Source organism: Apteryx mantelli, chromosome 7 (genome assembly GCF_036417845.1).
Source record: "Apteryx mantelli isolate bAptMan1 chromosome 7, bAptMan1.hap1, whole genome shotgun sequence".
Taxonomy (NCBI): domain Eukaryota; kingdom Metazoa; phylum Chordata; class Aves; order Apterygiformes; family Apterygidae; genus Apteryx; species Apteryx mantelli.
This window is the reverse complement of record NC_089984.1, coordinates 20,500,592-20,520,013: the sequence shown is the minus strand read 5'-3', so window position 1 is coordinate 20,520,013 and position 19,422 is coordinate 20,500,592. Positions and strand designations below refer to the sequence as shown.

General features: G+C 39.5%; 1 protein-coding gene and 1 long non-coding RNA gene across 3 annotated transcripts in view; one reads left to right on the top strand and one right to left on the bottom strand.

The window, feature by feature from the left end:
- LOC106498902 (uncharacterized) overlaps window positions 1-19,422 on the bottom strand; it is a 146,799-nt gene that overhangs the window by 58,440 nt on the left and 68,937 nt on the right. The window lies entirely within an intron of this gene.
- Window positions 6,284-16,031, top strand: PLAU (plasminogen activator, urokinase). The gene is made up of 11 exons (XM_067299514.1): window positions 6,284-6,358; window positions 7,911-8,025; window positions 9,143-9,197; window positions 9,373-9,477; window positions 10,056-10,221; window positions 10,622-10,719; window positions 10,813-11,002; window positions 11,619-11,764; window positions 12,884-13,024; window positions 14,089-14,237; window positions 14,746-16,031. The coding sequence occupies exons 2-11, from the start codon at window positions 7,966-7,968 to the stop codon at window positions 14,938-14,940; spliced, it is 1,305 nt and encodes a 434-aa protein (XP_067155615.1). The 5' UTR covers window positions 6,284-6,358; window positions 7,911-7,965; the 3' UTR covers window positions 14,941-16,031.

Genomic DNA, 19,422 nt, shown 5'->3' with positions numbered 1-19,422 from the left:
AATGTTTCAACCACATTCTCTTAGTGCAATAAAATCGCTGAGCAAACAGCAGTTGGTTTCTTGTTGTGACTGAAGCAAGTTTTAAAGTTTTTGATTACACTGGCTTAGTTCAGAGATAAAAGGCCGGCGACTCCTTCTACTCACAGAGCAACAACAAGTAGTATCAACAAGCATCCCTAGAGAGTTCAGTGACCCACAACTGATACACTCTGCTACTTCTAGCCGCATAGATAATAAAGAAAAACAGTAGGCAGCAAGGAAAAGAACAGGAACAAAATTTTAAAATAAACAAAGAAACCTGAGTAGCTGAATTATACCTAAAGGAAATGAGATCACCATTTGCTTCAGATTCCAACCACAAACAACTGACAAGTAATCAAGAGTCATTAAAGTACAAGAATTTTTATGAATCACATTCGATTTAAAATCAGCTACTTTGGAAATTCCTGGGACTCATACAAGCTGTAGTTTGAGAGAGTGAGATTAAAGGCAAGTTGTATATTTTTTACATTATGACTGGTGATCATTAAACATTTAAAATCCATTGTTTTACATTTCAAATCTATTGTTTTTTCATCATACCTGTCATTATCTCAAGAGCTAGATGTAAACTGATTTAAAAAATAAACTTGGCCAATAACAAAGAGAGAATAGAAAATGTTTTACTGAAAAAGTACCCGAGTTTGTGAACCTGGAGCCAGAATATTCTAAAACAACTTTATACTGGAGCAATTCCTTTAAACTTGTGTCATATTTTATGACTGCCTTGAAATCCTTTCTGCCATAATCCAAAATTTATTGTGCTCTAATAATGTTTGATTTTGAAGCACTATTCCAATATGCAAAGCAGTTGTAAAAATAGCTACTTGACAAATTTTTTATATTCCTATACCCATAGCTGGAGCTATATAATTCAGTGACAAGCTATTTTCCTTTCAAAAAAACCCCCAAACTATTAGCATTACAGAGATGACACATCATGTAAAAAGGATCTAGGTGCTTTCTTGGCTTTCACATCCTTAATCACTAACTAAATATTGGATGTGAGGCTTAACCTGGCTCTTTTGTATGAGATGACAGAGGTTCAGGTTAACATGTCTGGTCATATGCAAATTTAGACCTCTCCATCCCTGATGCACCATGAATAGAGAGGATTCCTGCATGATTCTTCTATTTTGTGGCAAGCTGTGTGGGCAAAACACACATTTTACTAGACACAGGACCAATTCTGGCATTAATTACACATGATACAAACAGGAAGGTGTCCCACACAACCACCAGACTTAAGCTGATACAAAGCCTGAGGTGTATCTGAGCCTGAAATTGCCTTGAAAAGAAGGGACTGCTGCCCCTGCACAGAGCCCCATCACCTTCAGTGGGGTCTTACAGAAGTGTCTGGTCACGGAGCTGAGATTTCAGAATTAGGGCAGATATCTAAGCACGGTTGTAATTTTAAGTGTGTGGAGATTTCTACTAAGCTAGTGAGTGTCCCTGCCTGAGAAAATCAGTGTGGAATATAAGGGTACCACAGTGAGGGAAATTTTTCAGGATAGAACTGCACTTGTATGGCAGTTCCTTTTACTATTATTTACGTGGTTATTTTAACTTCCCGTGAATCCTATCCTTTTGGGCTTTACTGATGAACGACATGAACCAATGTATGATTGATGGTATTTCTCCCTAGTTTTCATATTTTATCACCGACTGTGAGAAAGAACACTGGAACTAATAACACTTCCAGTCCTGCAATCCCCCTGAAACAATGTGAACCTCACAATCTCTTTCAGCCCACCACCAGGAGATAAAAAGCCTGTATTTCTTTAAAAGGGTCAGTGTCCTCATCTAGCTGGAATGTTATCTTTTCTAAATTTGCTAAGTCAGGCTGGTAGACCAGTTAGAAACACTCAAGTTATTTCAACTATAAATTAAAAGAATCAGCAAGATTTTTATCAGCAACTGAAAACTAAACCACAATAAACCAAAAACTGCCCAGCTGTGAGTCTGATCCTACCAGCTCTTTGGGGTTGGATCCATTGTATCTGGCCTCTATTGAAAAGTTCATTAAAACACTACAGGAATGCAAGAGGTTCACAGGCTTGGATCATATGAGCAGCTCATAACAGGCATATGCATTCTGTTTAGTCTGTGCTATAGTCCTGGCATAGACAAGAGAAATATGTAAAGCCCTATTATTAACAGTTCTGACTACATAAATGAGAGAACAACTTTAAATTTTATGAATTGCATTTTCTTGTTGAGCCGCTAGACTCCTATTAAGATGCTAAAGTGTCTTCAACAAGATCACCTATGCCACTTCTGTAGCACCTATGTTTTCTTAGGGAACATAGGTTTTCTCCATCCTGCCCACACCTCTTCCAAATTCAGATATGAGACTAAAGTGATGAAACCACAAACATGTACAAGGAAAATGAACTAGACAGTGGAAAGTGGAATGTGGCTGGTAAAATATAAAATGTGTTCATGGGTCTGTAACCTAAATGTGCTACTGTTTCTCTTTTAAACCATATGGCTTCTCATTAACCAGTAATTACCGGGCTCATAAGTTCCACTCAGAGGCTTTCAGTAGGCTTTTCAGTTTGCTCAGTTGTTCCTAAACAATTCAGATTTTGGGCTATGAAGGCCTTCCTTTGTCCTATAATGATCTTCTGGAGAGAGAGCATGGTTTGTAACAGGGCCCTTCTAAACTCTTAAGACATGCAATAATGAACAGACCCTGACCCTGAAGATAAAGGAAGTCCCTTGGTGGCAGAACTGGTCCTGTTCCACCCCTCATGCTCCCTTGGTCTGTGCATTTCCCATCTGTGCAGGCAGGTCCAGCTATGAGGTCTCTTGGAGATCTGGCCATAACTACCGGGTTGTAGATTCTCCAACGCTCTGCCTTAGGGTAGGGCACATAACAAGTTCAAGGGTTTATTTCAGTTGCAACTTCGCTTCAGATCTTGTGCCAGCCATCAGCCAGGAAATCATTCAGTGAACTCAGGTACTGGAAATTCTCTCATCCATTCTGCTTCCTCAAGACTCACTTAGTGCTGATGGAGATCATGCTGCCCTGTTTGCTTTGAGACTGCCTGCAGTACCAAAGCAAACTCATTTACAGCTAGTTTGGGTATCTCTCTGCTAAACTGTAGTTTTAATTCAGTCATTCAACCATCATTCATTCATCTCTCTAGGTGCAAGTATTCAGACTAAGGAAGTAGATGGCACTAAAGTGGTATTGCAAACCTGGCAGACTTTTTCTGATCAGTAACTGTTACCAGCCTGATTGAAACAGAGCAACACCTCTGCCAAGATCACTTCCCCTGGTGGCCTTTCAGATATATTTTATTACTAGGAATAAAGTTATACAGTATTTCAGTAAAACTTAAATATGTGACAAGTGGTAGGAAAAGGGAGTTTTGAATCTGTCCAGCCCCGGTGGACCCCACCTCTCTCTGGCAGCTAGTCCCCTCCCTGCTCTCCCCAGTGAATCAAATAATGACCCAGGCCATTTTTCCTCCCTACTCATCACCCTCATCTCCACAAGCCTCTCAGCTTCTGCACTGTCTTCCAGAGAAGCCTCCCACTGTTCCTTGGAGAGTCTTTTTCCCACTGATAGGAGTGATGGTAGCAAATGCAGATGTGAGGGGTTTCCCAAAGACAGGACATGCGTGGACTATACTGTGTTATGGACACTTTCACAGATTTGGCCACTGCTATCCTCATTCAATCTACTTTACTAGTCCTCATCTGGAGATAAGCACTACTCCACAGAGGCTTCATTTCCTTCTTCTATCTCCATTCCACATTATTTACGCACTGTTTTGAAATTGCTGACAGATGTCATGCCTTCTTTCTGAAAATATCTGAATATAATTTGAACATATATTCCTTATTTTATTCTCTTTCTAGAAAGAGAGACAGGGCTCTCAGGGATGCCCAGGACTCACAAATACCACTGCAGATCTAACTAGCAGTGAACCAACAAAACATAAGTTACTGTACTTCCCTTCTCATGAAAGGAATGACACATGACAAATGGTAAACTGGAGGTAAAAGTAGTATACAAAACATAGCTTGATTCAGAATTATATTTAACTACTCAGATAAATTAGTCCCCTTTCTTGTTTTCCTTTTTTAGCATTGTCATTTAGCCCTTGTAAAAACTGAAAGACAGATGGGATTACAGTTTAAAATTTTTATCCACAAAATTTCACAAACTTTGAGATTTTATAGCTAAAAATGATTAATGTGTGATCATGGGTAGTCTGAGATTGTTGGGAGTATATTCTAAGAGTCAAATTCCTATTTTATATAATTTCACTGGCTACAGGGATTTTACAGGTAGGGAGGAAATGTAGTTCACCACCTTCAGCAAAGAGCTGAAACTACCTGCAAGGGACGATGAGATTCCAGAGAGAATGATAGTTAAGGCATATCCCAGCAGGTGTGGAAGACTGACTTCTTTATTATGTAATGCTGGTGCATTAAAATTAATTAAGGCAGTAAATGTTGCTGATTGCTTTTCAATCTAGATTCTTTTTTTCCTGGAATTTATTTCTTAGAATAAATTTACTTGAAAGCCACTCCTCTAAAGTAAATAGAGTTGTAATGGGGATTCTACCTTGATATTATCTGCCATATTTCTTAGAGGATTTATTTGTTTGTGATGTTGATATATCAGTTGCTACAGAGACAGAGCAAAATGACTTTACTGAATTTTAAAAAGATTTGTTCCTTACCTATCTTCACTTTTGGACTTCCAGCTTAATCTATTTCCTTTGACTCATTTGCCATTCAGTGAACATGAATTCAGCACAATTTCAGTAGAGATGAGGTCTGTTTTGACATGAGCCTGAAAAGCTGAATTTACAACAAAAAGGAACAGAGAATATAAGCAACTACTGCCCAAATAAGGGTATGGCTGTACCACAGACTTGACACAAACAGAATGTGGGGAGCAAAGAAGAAACCTAAGCCATATTCCTATCACCAAAGTTAGGTGTCAGACATAGAAGGGAGGTCTGCTTAAGCTCTGAATTGCCCAGTTATGAAAAACATTCCTCCAGAGGGAAATTCAGGTACATTCCTGCTCTCAACTGGCCTATGAAGAAGCTGTTCTTCCAAACATGAAGAGACCTGCCTCAGCTTAGTCCTTAGCCTTAGCTGCAGTACCTGAAGCTAAACACTAAAAATATTCCCACAAATGCTATGTGTTGGTGTTCTGCTACAATGTCAAAGCACGTGCATGAAAAATCACATTTGACTGGGCTTAGGAAAGAGTATATATTTTGCTGGGTCTGCATTCTTAGGTAGTGCGTGTCAGCTGACATCCACGTCCATGTCCACATCTTAAGTAATGACTCCACTTTGCATATTCCTTTGGAAGACAGAAAATATTATTACAGGAAAACCATGACCAATTTCTCATGAGTAGAACAGTGCTTTGGAGTGAGGGAGATTTAAATGGCTTTGAAGAATATGAGTTTAGCCCCCACTGTGAGTCCTGTGCTGTAATAGATTCCATCTGGCGGCCGGTCTCTGCTCTCTAAAAACACATTCTGGGCTTCTAGCACACCAATCTGGCCCACTACTCCCTCCCCATGGGCTGCGCTTTACCTAAGAAATGATCTTCCTAATGTATTGGGAACATTCTGCTCTAATCCATATCTATGAATCCATTTGACCCTCAGACAATAAATCACTTGTGTTTCTTTCATTATGGATAGTGCCATATAAATGTGAATAAAATACAACATCACTTGTTCACGTCTCTAGGCACGTTTCAATACTAGTCATTTTCTTCCCAGCTGTCACTCCCATTTCTCTTTTGATTTTTAAATACTTCTTACGAAATTGCTGCCTATCACGGTACATGAAGCAAAGGAAGTCAAGAAATAGATCTAACTTCAAATGCTGCGTAGCTTTAAGCAACAAAGAAGTTGTTTGTTCGCCCCGGCCACACTCTCCCCCCCGCTCCGAAACTAAAAAGCATCATTTAAAATTCCCCCCCTGAGTCACCCCTGGAGTTTTTGTTTGCGCCGAGCGCAGCGCCGAAGCGTTCGCAGCTCGCGGCGCGGGAAGGCGGGCGGCGCCGCCGAGCGGCCCCGGCGAGGCCAGGCGGAGCGAGCCGAGCCGAGCCGAGCCGAGCCGAGCCGAGCCGAGCCGAGCCGAGCCGAGCCGAGCCGAGCCGAGCCGCCCCGCCCCGCCCCGCCCCGCCCCGCCCCGCCCCGGCGGCGGTGGGCGGCCCCGGCGCGGCGCGGCCCTGCCCTGCCCGGCGCGGCCTTTATAGCGGCCGCCCGCCGCTGCCGCCGCAGCAGCCTCCGCAGCCGTCCCCGCTCGGCACCGTGTCGCCTCGCCGGTAAGTGTCATGCCTTTATCAACCTAACAGCGGGTAGCAGCGCGACTGCCAGGCGTCAGTCCAATGTAGTGACAGAATCCACTGATCGCTCTTAAATTAAAGCAAATCCCAATCGCATGCAACCTAATGTTTTAGCAATGCAAAGATCTGCGCTATGTTCCAGATTTTAGCGGCATAATATAATTTTGATAAGAAATCAGCTGTACTGCTATTTGTGATGCTAAGTGTTGGGCCTTAGAAAGCAATTATAGTAATGAGGGAGAAATCATTTGCATGCTTGCCAAATATATTAAAATAATTATCTTAACATGATTAGTTTAAGAGAAAAATACATCTACTGCAGTATAAGCTTAACTTGAAAAGTGTGTGTGTCTGAGTACCTGAGGCATGATTTGCTTTTTTTGCATTATGAAACCTGCACTGCTTATAAACAAAGGATGCATCTATGTTAGCACTTTGGTTTGGATCAGGTCTGCATTTTTTAAATGAATCTGCTGATCCTCTCTATTTCCCATGCTTTGGGTCATACCATGGAATGGTTTTAGAATTGTTAAACTATATTTCTTTTGAACAAACTAAACTGAAAGATGCATTTCAAATATCGGGGGCACTCAGTCCATGGGACAAACTCTGAAGCAGATAGTGCAGAGCAGGTCTTCAGTGCCAGCTCTCTTCTGCATGCCCTCTCCTAATTATTGTATTGCACTACTTGCTAATGTAAATACAACCAAAGTTCCCAGGCATCTTCAGTTTCTCTTTTCTTTGAAACTGAGGATACTTTTTTTATTCTTCCAAGAAAAAATAAATTTCTATGAATTACATTGCAAATGAAGGAGGAAAAAAAAAAGGGGGGGGGGCAAATTAGTGCTTCACAGCTTTCCCCCCCATCACTTTTACAAGTTTAACTGTCACTTTTGTGAAGATTGCTATGCATGCTTGGCTACAAGAGGCAGCTGCATATAAAGAAATCAAATGGAATATGTTGTTAGCCTTTTAATATTATAAACAAGTGAGGTAACATCAAGACCAGATTTTCAAGAGTTTGCAGTGGTCAGGGCACTAAATGAGGTGGCCAGACTTACACAAATGCCCAGTGTCAACAAGCTCCAGTCAGCAGCTATGGAGGTACTAGGAAGAAAAGGCATTTTCCCTTTCAGATCCTTTCGTCCTAAAAGTAGATGTTAAGTGCTTCTTGAAATCTTGCTAAAAAGTAGTAACATCAAGTTAAATAGATACACACCACTGCACAGCAACTAAATAAATGTGCCAATTTCTAAACTGACTGCATTAGTCTATACTGCAGTAACTACTAATGTGTGGATTCTTCAAATTTCCCTGTCTCTGCTTCATTTGAACAATACTAAATCTGATTGTATTTATAAATGTACAATATTGTGGCAGTAACAATCGGATAGTCTACACTAAGTCAATTCTTAATTTTTCTGTCAACTGAATTGTGTGACATGTCCTGAAACCAAATGAACACAACAGAAAGAAGAGCAAGCTGACACTGCAAGCTACAACATGATACTAAATTCCTCTTTATTTTCAGAATCAAAATAATACAGATAGAAGAAGAGGAGCAAAGTAAGAAGTTACCTAACATCATGAAGTTACTCATCATCTGCACAGTAACTCTGGCCACACTTGTCACACGACTAGATTCTGTAAGTTTTGAAATAAATGGGGTCATCCACTTGGAACCACTTCTATTTTTCCTGTTTTTGACTATACTTCTGCTTTGGACAGTGAACTAGACTTTCTGCTAGCATTCTGCTTTTTGCTGCATTTGCATCTGTTGCATATATACCTCCATGAAACACTTTGAACCCTCTGGTTTTTTTCTGCGTTTCTGCTCCACATTAAGATCTCCTCTAGAGAGTTCAAATGGGGAGGACATAATGCAGTAGCTTTTATACTTAATGCAATTCAAACCTGAACACCAAGTACCAAGAACTCACTGTGTTTCCATGGAGGCTGATATTGGTCCTTAACTAAATTCCCATTTTCCCCTACTGGAAAGAGTGTGATTTTTAAGAAAGGAGCAACAGATCTGACTGAATATTTTGACTATTAACTTGTATGACAGCTGATATCTCAACAGAGCCATTCACCAAATTATGGAACTATATTGTAACCATGACTTGTTTTAGCTCAGGCTAGCCCACTTCACCTCTGGGAAAGCCTACCCTTTTCTCTTTCTCCATGAGAGTAAAAGTCCAGCCTATACTTCAGATCCTCCAGAGGCATGATCTGAAATACAGGGCAAATAAATCTACTGTTGTGTAAATCTACTGGCTATTACTCCATGCACAACCATGGAGCACCAAGGTCACCAGAACCAGAAAGGGAGCTGGATCTATGCTGCATCTTTACTGTACTGCTTGGTGGCTGAGAGGTGGGAAGGGAGAAGGCTTCCTTCCTCTGTTTTAGGGACACTGACCCTTGAAAGCTGTTTAGGTCCTTATAGCAGCAATATAACAACAGTGTTGACCTGATGCACTGGCCCAGTTTGTTTGTTTTGGGTGTTTTTTTTTCTGGTTTGCTCAAGTAGCGTTCAACCTCCTATTCACAAGGAGACTCCACAGAGCAGGTTCAGCTGGTAACCATGTGCACATAACTTTAAACTGTTGAACAAGAAGGTATGCATAGGGAACAGAGCTTGGGCCCATAATGTCAGGCGTTGCAGAGTTGTACAAAAACTAGCAGATAATAAAACCACATAAAAGAAACTGCTTCCTTAAAAATAATTCGTGTCCCTTTTTCCCCCCCTTCTTTCTTTAGGCTTACAGCAAGAAGCACTACAAGCTACCACATAAACATGGATCAGAACACAAGGGTAAATATCTGCCAGTTCTACTTTAATCTAAAACCAGTTTGTTAACTTGCAATTAGCACATTCATACAAGAGGGAAGACTCTTAATGATACCTATCATCTAGTTTGCAGCTACATTTCACTTTACAATACTATTCAACTGTTTTAACTCTGATTCCTGGTGTCGTTCACTTGCAGATTGCAACTGTTTAAATGGAGGAACCTGCATTACCTATTACCTCTTTAGCCGAATTAATCGTTGCTTGTGCCCAGAAGGATACAGTGGAATTCACTGCGAAATTGGTAGAGTATCTATCTTTCCCTACTTAATACTAACTTACTATATTGAAAAGATATAAAAAAAGATAAGCAAATCATGAATATGAAATGCCAATTGAAAGTACTACAGATAAAAGTATCTGGATATTCTGGATAAAGTATCTGGATAAAGACTGGATATTCTTTAGCACTTTATACTGATAGATTAGACAGAAGAGAAATAGGTTATTGGAGCAAAGTCATGATCTCTGAGGTTTTTTTTGTCCCTGCCTCTTCACTAATGTTTCAGTTTGTAAAATACAATGAATTTGTTTGGGTGTGTCCAGAAGTGCAGGAAGAACTGATTAAATTGTGATGTATACTGAAATCATTAAACAAGCAATATATATGCTTTAAAACATAAGATATTTGGTGCAGAATATTCATATGAAATAAATTTAATAAGAATATATAGAATAACTAGTCCAGATTTTGCATCATCTGTTTCCAAGTGTAATGCAAGAATGTTTTTGTTTCTTTCATTTTGTTTCATCCATATGGTTATTTCTATTTCAGAACAACTATAAGCAAGAACATGATGCTAGCTTAAATTTATTTTGCAGACGCTGACAACAAATGCTACACTGGGAATGGTGAGGACTACAGAGGAATTGCAACAGAAGAGGAATGTCTGCCATGGGACCTTCCCTCAGTAATCAGGAGGGGTAGTTACCACACTGACTTGAAGAATGCCTTGCAGCTTGGACTGGGCAAACACAATTACTGCAGGTAAGATAATGTATCACTTTTCCTGAGATCAATTCTGTTGTCACATATTCTCAGAAGTGCCTCTAGTGATGGTACATGATCAAAGGAGTGCTACAATTTTCCAGAGATGAATATTGATTAGAAATACTTGAAACCTGGCTCTCTGAAGTGTCTAGAGTTCTCGTTTTTCACTGAAGCCAATAGTACTGCAAAATTCCCAGAATGCTACAGTAAGGGTCCTACAAGAAGTACCAGCTATGACAAAATGAACTGCCAGTTTTGTGTTCAAACATGTGTCCTCTTGTAAATTAATTTCTTTGGCATATCTTGCAGTCTTTATCCTTTTCAGAACAGTTCAAATGTTAAGAGACTAGCATTTACAAACTGTGTTTATGAAAAGAGCACTTCCTTAATCTTGCAGAAACCCCAATGGAAGGAGCAGGCCCTGGTGTTACACCAAAAAGGGGTTCAGCATTCAAGAAACGCCTTGCAATATACAGGAGTGTCACACAGAAAGTGGTAAGCCACTTAGTTTTCAAGACAACTGATTTCAGGACAAGGTTGGTACTTGCCTGTTGTAAGCACATCTCAACAAAATTCTTCCTTTCATAGAGCCCACGTGTGGTCAAAGGAGCTTCAGCAAGTACTTCAAGATTGTTAGTGGAAGCCAGGCAGACGTTGAGTCTCAGCCTTGGATAGCTGGCATCTTCCAAAACATGAGGGGCATCGACCAGTTTTTGTGTGGTGGCAGCCTCATTGACGCTTGCTGGGTGCTTACAGCAGCACACTGTTTCCAAGATCCGTAAGTTCTAGCACTTCATAGCTCTGCATTGGTCCTATTTTCAGCTTTTGTCAACTGATTTCCTTGGGCAATGCTCATAGCACAAAGCTCAACACCCTTGAAAATCTATCCTACTGGGACTTTTTTTTTTTTTTGACTGATCAAAACATGTGATCAAAACATGAAGAGTAACCATGATCATTAAGCCTTTGAGAGCCTAAGTCTAGCAAAATGAGCTAGCAAAATGTAAACATTTTGCTGGATACGCAACTTAAACAATTTAGTCAAATTGGAACCAGGGTTTCATGCTGTTAGCTGTTCCTCAAATTTAAAAGCTGTACTGAAAGGTGATGAGCTGTTAAGAACAATACATCTAGTAATATCTTGTGGAAAGTCTCATTGCCAATGCCTGGCACTAGCAGCAGCCAGGTAGATGTGCAGCTCAATGTCTGAACATCTAGTTCATATTGACTTAAAATGGCAAATCAGGAGTCTAGAATATTGGATCATCTTTCAAAACTAAATAGCTAAATCCTGCTTTTTCTTGTCAGTATTAAACATGAAGCAGAAGTCAATGGTCCTTGACCTCACTCTTGGAAATCAAGTAGTCTTCATGAATCTCTTTACTTTCACTCAGGTCAAAAGACAAGTCAGCCTACAAAGTCTTCCTTGGAAAGTCCATACTGAATGCTACTGATAATAGAGAACAAGTGTTCATGGTGGATGACATCATCTCTCACCCTGACTTTACAGATGAGACAGGTGGCTATGAGAATGATATTGGTAAGTGTCATCTTAATATGAGCCTTTAAAGCACTGAGGATAGTTGTGAAGGTTACATGATTATGGTGTACTTCCACTAAAATAACTAGAACCAAAGAACAGATGAAGGGGAACAGGAGCCAGGTGCTTCTGAGACCTAGGCTTATAGTGAGCAAGATTTCTCCACTTACATAAAGGTAGTTTGTGGCACATCTCAAATGTAAAGTTCCATACATTACCTGGCACACAGTCAGCTACAAACCTGTCTCTCTGCTGGGCCTGCACAAGGCATAGCTCTTGAATAAGCACTGGTGGCAGCACCCCCCATTCCTACCATCTTCCCAAGTGGAGGGAGCTGGCTATCAGCAGAAAGGCAATATGCACCAGGTCTGGACATTTAGAATGGGGCAGGACTTCCTGGTTGCTCTGCCAGGAGCACAGTATGCCCAGAACTTTGCTCTGGGGCAGAGATTACACTACTGTATCTCTGCAGAGTCCACACTGTATTTGTGTAGTAAATCAAGACACAGCACATGCACCATAGGTTTCCCCATATGTTAGAGGAATGTCATACCAGGTACCATACGAGCTAAAGGTTACCTTGAATTAAGCCCCTCCCTAAACCAACAAAAACAGAGAAGTTTTTGTAACTTAATATAGTAGACTTCTCACTTTTGCACTTGACACACATTTCACCACCCCTTCCAAATTCTTGCCATTAGAAAAAAAGACTCAAAGAATAGTTTCTTAAGCCCTTCTGGTGAGTGGTACAGTAGAAGCTGCCCTCTCTTCAGCAGGGCACTAGAGGCTACCCTTCACAGCCAGTCAGGAAACTGAGGTCTTAGAACAGTAAGAGGCAGTTAAATGCCTTTTGAGAGAAATCTTCCCCCAGTTATTCCCCCCTGCTATCCTTCCAGGAAGGAAGTTCAAGTTGGAATGTTTGCCCACTTCAGTGTTGGAAAAATAACTTAGTTTTCCACTATAATAATGACTAGTGTCATTCCTTAAGTGATGAGGGCAACCAGATGTAACTGAACTAGACATAATCACTTTATCAGATGCTTCCATTTTCAAAGAACTCATGAGGGAAAAACTTGCTTTACAAATCTAACTGTGTCTGCTCTGACCTTTTTTCCTTAGCTTTGATAAGAATAAAGACAACTTCTGGACAGTGTGCAGTAGAAACCAAATATGTCAGAACGGTCTGCTTGCCAGAGAAGAACCTTTACCTACCAGACAATACCCAGTGTGAAATTTCTGGCTATGGAAGACAGAATTATTGTAAGTGGATGACTTCTCTCATCAAAGCTGTACTCAAGCAACATGGAAACCTCTTATATTTGAAATACAACAAGGAAAACTATTAAGCGTTTCTCTGCCTAGTATATAAAGCCTCTATCTTAGGGGTGAAAAACTTGACCAAAGCTGTGTTGTTCTAGACTTCTACAGATTTCAGTAAAGTGTTTTTTCTTTCTTCAAAAGATAAAAAATCAAGTGTACTTCAGGAATGGTACACTGAAGCCACTGAAGCCACATAGTTCATAATATGTACAGAAGCATAGCACATTAAGAGTATCCAGCTTTACTATGAAAACTATTTCTGACTTTTAGAGGTAGTGTACTACTGCAATGCCCTACACTCTGGTCTTCCCTCAAATGCATCAAGATTACCTTACAACACTCTGTTGCTTATAGTCACTCTTAAAACCACAGTTGCATTTGTGACTGTTAATGCCAGTAACAACCAAGACCCACGAGTGTCAAGTAAAATGAACACAATTATATAAACTGGGCATGTAAACAAGCTGTTTTTTATAGCATGATCTGCAAATGATTCGGAGCCTCCCTGCTATTATTGTGTATTCCCAATGTGCAGCTTTTTTGAAAGATTGTTTTTTGCTATCACCTTTAGTTGTCCATGGCATTTTCTATCTTATGCTTCTCGCATTCTTTCAACCATCCAAAGTAAAACAAGATTAAAATAGAAGAAAATGCTGTCCCTTCCCCCTTCTTCCCCCCAAATAAGAGTGAGGAGGGAAAGAACTGAAAGCTATGTTGGAGTATTAAGCAAGGATTGCATCCATACAGAATTTAGCTCCAAAAGATATCAAATTCTTTCTCTAAAAAACTAGATAAATTTTAGAGCTTGCACTTGGAACATTTGTTTTCACTTTTAATATTAATGAATAAGTCTTAAAGTAAAACAATGCTGTATAAACTGGAAATATGAGCCTCAAAACAACTGGAATGGTCATGTTAATTTCTTTTATGAAGACTAGCAGTATTTTTTTTTTTTTCTTTCCCCTCTTGGAGTGTGAAAGTCTAAATAGCTCCTTTGTTTGCAGATGACTATTACTATGCTCAAAGACTGATGTCAGCCAATGTGAACTTAATATCACAGAGAAAATGCACACATGAATACTATGACAATATCAGAGTTACTGACAAGATGGTCTGTGCTGGAGATTCCGAATGGAAAACTGATGCGTGCAAGGTAAAAACTGGTTTTGTTTTATTTTGTAAAACTACTCTAGATCATGTTTTCCACTCTAATCTCTACACTGCACTGATCAACCGTTGGTATCTTATAATTTGCTAGCCAGAAGAGTCTTTCTTTAAATAAAGGGAATACAGTGCAGCCAATGGGCGGGGAGACAACTGATTCCAATTCTGTGATAAAGAACTGAGCATGCTGGCTTTCACCTTTTGTAACTAACCTAATATCTGTGATTATAAACATAGTGCAGAGCACTATGTGCAAGGTAACTATTCCCTCTGTGCCCAGCTAGGGTGGACTGGAGAATTTCTTACCTTATAGACTATGTTCTAATAGAACAGAATGCTCAGCAATTTCCTGCTATCTATGCAGTATCCTCAAAAATCAAACCTTAACTCATAGGAGTTTGCTAGTTCTTTTCATTTCAGAAAAATAATCACAGGGACCCTGTGATAAAGGCTTCATCTGCAGAAAAAAGGCTAACGTATTCTCTTTCCATGGTCAGGGAGATTCCGGCGGCCCCATGGTCTGCGAGCACAATGGCAGGATGATGCTTTATGGGATTGTCAGCTGGGGAGAAGGCTGTGCAAAGAAAAACAAGCCTGGCGTCTACACCAGAGTCACTCGATACCTTAACTGGATTGAGTCCAATATGAATGCAGTACATACCAAAAGTCGTTCTCTCCCTGAACCAAAATGACCTTTTCTCCACATATGGAGTCAAAGTATTTGCACCAAACAAATGAGATTAAGCCTATACTGATGCCAGGACACTGAAGTCCTGAATGTCACTGAAGTTGAGTCACGTATATTCCTCACTAGAGGCTTTAATTACAAATACTCACGTTGTCTGCCACTCGTATCTGTTCCTGATGCAGAGACACAGTGACATACTATTTCACTACTCTGAATTACCTGAAAACCACTCCGTGGGAAACTAAAATATTTAACACTTAAATGGGTATTCCCATGCATGATACAATACATATCAGGTTATCTGCCTGCTTCATTTATGAACCAGTGTTTGGTCCAGAAGTATTGGTACAGTTTACTTAGTTAACTGAAGTGTGCATTTTGTACATAGACTCAGTGTAAAACTCTTCCTTCCCCTCATCACATTGAAGAATGCCAGAACTGAAGTCCTAGAAACCTAATCTGTTAAAACCAGTACGGAGAAGGCTATCAAGCTTTGTGCTAGAAAGTGAAAGAAATTTCGTCAGCATTAGCTATCACTAATGCATAAAGGAGGACTAAAGTCTAGCCTGAAGCAATACTTGGCATACGGGGCTCAGTCCTGTAGTCCCAACATATATTTAAAATCTTAGGGATGGCAACAGTAGCTGTGTCAGCATAAAAACCTCTTAATGCATTCCACTTAAGGACTGTGATACAAGGAAGCAAATTGTATATTTTTGACTGGACTTCCAGGTCACATCTGAGGGTGTCCGGGTCCCCTTTAAAGTCTGATTCTGCCACCTTTCTACATGTATGTATGTACCTAGAAGAGGATCTAAGTACTCAAAGACTTTTTGTAACTTCTGGTCAATCAATACCTATTGAATGCTGCAGATCTCAAATGTCAGAAACTATTGTCCATTCATTAACTGATATTGTATGGAAGCGACTTCTTTCTCTAAGATCGATATGCTGGTTTTATTTTTTTAAAACTTGTCTTTGTTTAATAGATTTGTATTATTTGTATGAGGGCTGGAACCTCAAGTTTTATTTAATTATTTTTACTATGTTTAACTTATTGTTTGTATTATGGATGTTTGTATTATGGATGTTAAACTATCATTAAAAAAATCCTGTTGTTATTATGTGGTTGTTTGTTCTATACTGGAAGTGGAAGGCCATGTTTTGAAAAGGGAACTACCATTATCAAGTTCTAATCTCAAGCTTAGAGCAAATGGCATGACTCTCCCCTGCTTAAAAAGGGGGGAAAAAAGGAGTGGGGGGCAGATAAGCAGCTAATTAGGTTCTTGAATTTCCCATTTATTAAAGCATTGAACATGAGAAATGAACGTCTTCAACTCTGGGCTGGAGTATTAGAAGACTATGTGTATACTAGCTAAGTCATGCAGTGTAAAATGATACTGGTATGATGAAATGGTACCAAGGAGCAAATATCCACACTGGCTGGCTGTCTTTCAGGGCTCTTGTCTAGCCCTGGGGACTAGACATGCTAGCTGAGGTGCAGCATACTGGGTGAACCCTGGAGCACAAATTTCCCCTTTAGCTTCACCCTAAAGGAATATAGTTAGCATGCTCCATGGCTATTCTGCAATGGTATCCAAATCACTTTTTTGGGGGGAAGGGGGAGACAAGCGGAAGATTCATTTCAAAAGTTCATCCATAACTAAAATGCTACTGCAGGTGTAAGAATGCAGTGTAATCCCTTTGTCAGAGAGATGCAGCAATATCATAGGAAGGTGCTAAAAGGAAAGTCACAGTTTCAGCTTTCCTCAGTATTTCTTTGTGAGCAGTGATTTTGGAAAAGAAATATATTCAAAGCTGACCTCAAGTACTTCTAAGCATGACCTTAGGTAGTGAAACTTACGTCTCAACAACAAATTTATTACAGACTTATTTACACTTCATTTTGCTGTCAGTTCTCAAGAAAGAAGTGTAGCTAGAACAGAATCCATAGTAGAGAGCTCTTAGAACAAAGAAATACTTGAGGCCAGTTGCATTTCCAGTTCTGGACAAAATGTTACAATTCTAAACACAAACTAAATGCTCACTGAAGATGCATGTGTGAAGATGCACACATTCTGTTGCTTGGACAGACAACAAAAGCAGAAAACACTCTCTTTTGGGCGGTTTAGGGAACACAGAGTTCTTGGCATCACTTTGACACCGTAAAGAGCATGCTCTGTGCCTGCTTTGGCATTTTTTGTTGTTTTTTTTTAAGGAAACTGTAATACATGGAATGACTCCAGCTGAAGACAACTGAATGAGATGTTATCAAGCCACCTTAAAAATAATACATAATCTATAGAGAGTGTATCAAATTTATAGAAAACAATTTGCATTGCAGCATTAAGATGCAATTTACTTGGGTGATGTTTGCAAATGTGAAAGCAAAAGGTCTGCCCATATCATAACAATATCCTGTCAAGTATTTAACACTATGAAAAATGATTTCTCACACAAATGGCCAGCATGGAACAAACTAGCGGGCTAATTAGCAGACTAATTTCTGAAATAAGGAGTCCTGTTCATCCTACTCAAATGACATAGTTAGCCAGCAAGACTCCAGTACTTATTGGTCAAAAGATGGCAGATCAGCATTTTGGCTTTCCATTTTTTAGCCTATTTTTAAAAAAATTAGTACCCACATATTTTGTTGCTTATTCATCTCCTTTCACAAATACAGAATTTGGGTAGCTCTAGGGTCAAATTACAGGACCTCTAGCACAATCAAATTGATTTTTGTAGATTAGCTCATATTAACATTTACTTGCCTTTGTAAATTACAGTTCATTTAAAATTTCAGAAAAAACTCTCAAATGTGCATGTCCAACAATCTTTACAGAGCTCTCACATAAGCCTTTTGGTCTCAGTCACTAGCTGCTTAATGATGACTGATTACAGATTTCAGAAATATTTTGGAAGTCTTGAGCAAGAAATTAGTTGTGACTTATAAGTGGTGCTCTGACTATAAATGAGTAGTATTTGGGAATGAATTGGATCTTTTTAATAACATTTCAGTCAAATGGATTTTTGTCATGTTACAGACATCAAAAATATAAACAAGCCTCTGAAAAGAGCAAAACTTATTTTTCCATATTATTCTCTTTGAACAAATAGAGATGAACAGATAAACTCATTGATACACTGATTGATGTCTTCCTTTCATAGCAAAGCACCCGTGAATTCAGAGTTGCCCAGGTACAAATTCCACCATAGCAATCCTTTCAAAAACTAAGGGAACATGCATCAGCTAAATTCCCTCTCTCCAATAAGCACATCACCATTTGTGAGAAGCATGCTACGTCCTGTAGCTTATTTAGTTTGGGTACATGAAGCTTGCATATTTGTGATGGAATGACAGGAATAAGAACCTTAATGAAGGGAAGTCTTGTCCTTAAGACTCAAGCCTGAAGCATGTAACATCCGGATTATTAAATCACAATGTCTTTATACTTCAATTTCCCATCTATAAAATGCATGGGACAGTATTTCCTCTCTCCCACAGATCTGTCTTGGTATGGTTTCTCTGGGGGAGGGACAGCTGACAACTGTGTGAATGTACCATGACTAACATGCTGAGATCCCAGTCTCATCCAGGGACAGAAAGCATTACTTAAACACAAAATGATTAGTGACAATATTGGGTTGTGAACTCTCTGGCAATACAATTTGTGGTTGGGATCGGCAAGCAGAAATTTATTAGTAGAGGTTACCACTTTGTGTGTGGTACAGTTATTTGGTGAAAGCATGTTGTTTCTGGATTGTTGGTTAGTGTTTCTGCAGGGAGTTAAAATTGCACTTTTTTCTGGAGAACCGGTTAGAGATGTTCTGTGAGAGACTCTGAGACTGGAGACTGCCCAAGACAAGAAAGAAGGTATCTCATCAATGATTATCTGGGCAGTAACTGACAGGACAACCTGACCTGTGTTGGCAGACTGTACTATGGGCACAAAGTAAACAATAATAATGCAGTTTAAGACAAATATTTACTTTATTTTAATCATGTCTTTTGGGATGCTACAGATTTATCACTTCAGTATTTCTTTCATTTAAATATTTATTGAAGTATTAAATTCATCAGATTTGCAACAGATGGAGAACACACATCGTCAGGGCCATTGTGTATTACTACCATTGTAATCAACTGCATACTTCTCATTGACTTCTGGGGGCTTTTTCTACAAATAAAAATCAAATCAGTACAATGTACATTTCAATTTACTCCCATCGTTATGAATATAGATAAGAATGAAGAAGTTTTGCATTTAAGTCTCCTTCATCCTGAAATTTAGGATGCTTTGCTAAAGTATGAATAAAGACAGGGTCTTGAGAGCTGAGGAAATCTGGATGCAGTTTTGGGTTCTGCACTCCCAGCTCAAAGCCTCAGTTTTTTCAGGCTCTGATTGCTCCTTGTGTGTGTAATAGTTTTCGTTCTTTAGCTAACGTTAAACTGCCTGAACCAACATGAAATCTTTAAACAAACATA

Excerpts from the sequence above, each read along its gene's own strand:
- PLAU (XM_067299514.1), top strand. The coding sequence starts at position 7,966 with ATGAAGTTACTCATCATCTGCACAGTAACTCTGGCCACACTTGTCACA. Across the intron at positions 9,478-10,055 it reads TGGAATTCACTGCGAAATTG|ACGCTGACAACAAATGCTAC; the intron begins GTAGAGTATCTA and ends TTTATTTTGCAG. Across the intron at positions 11,003-11,618 it reads GCACACTGTTTCCAAGATCC|GTCAAAAGACAAGTCAGCCT; the intron begins GTAAGTTCTAGC and ends ACTTTCACTCAG.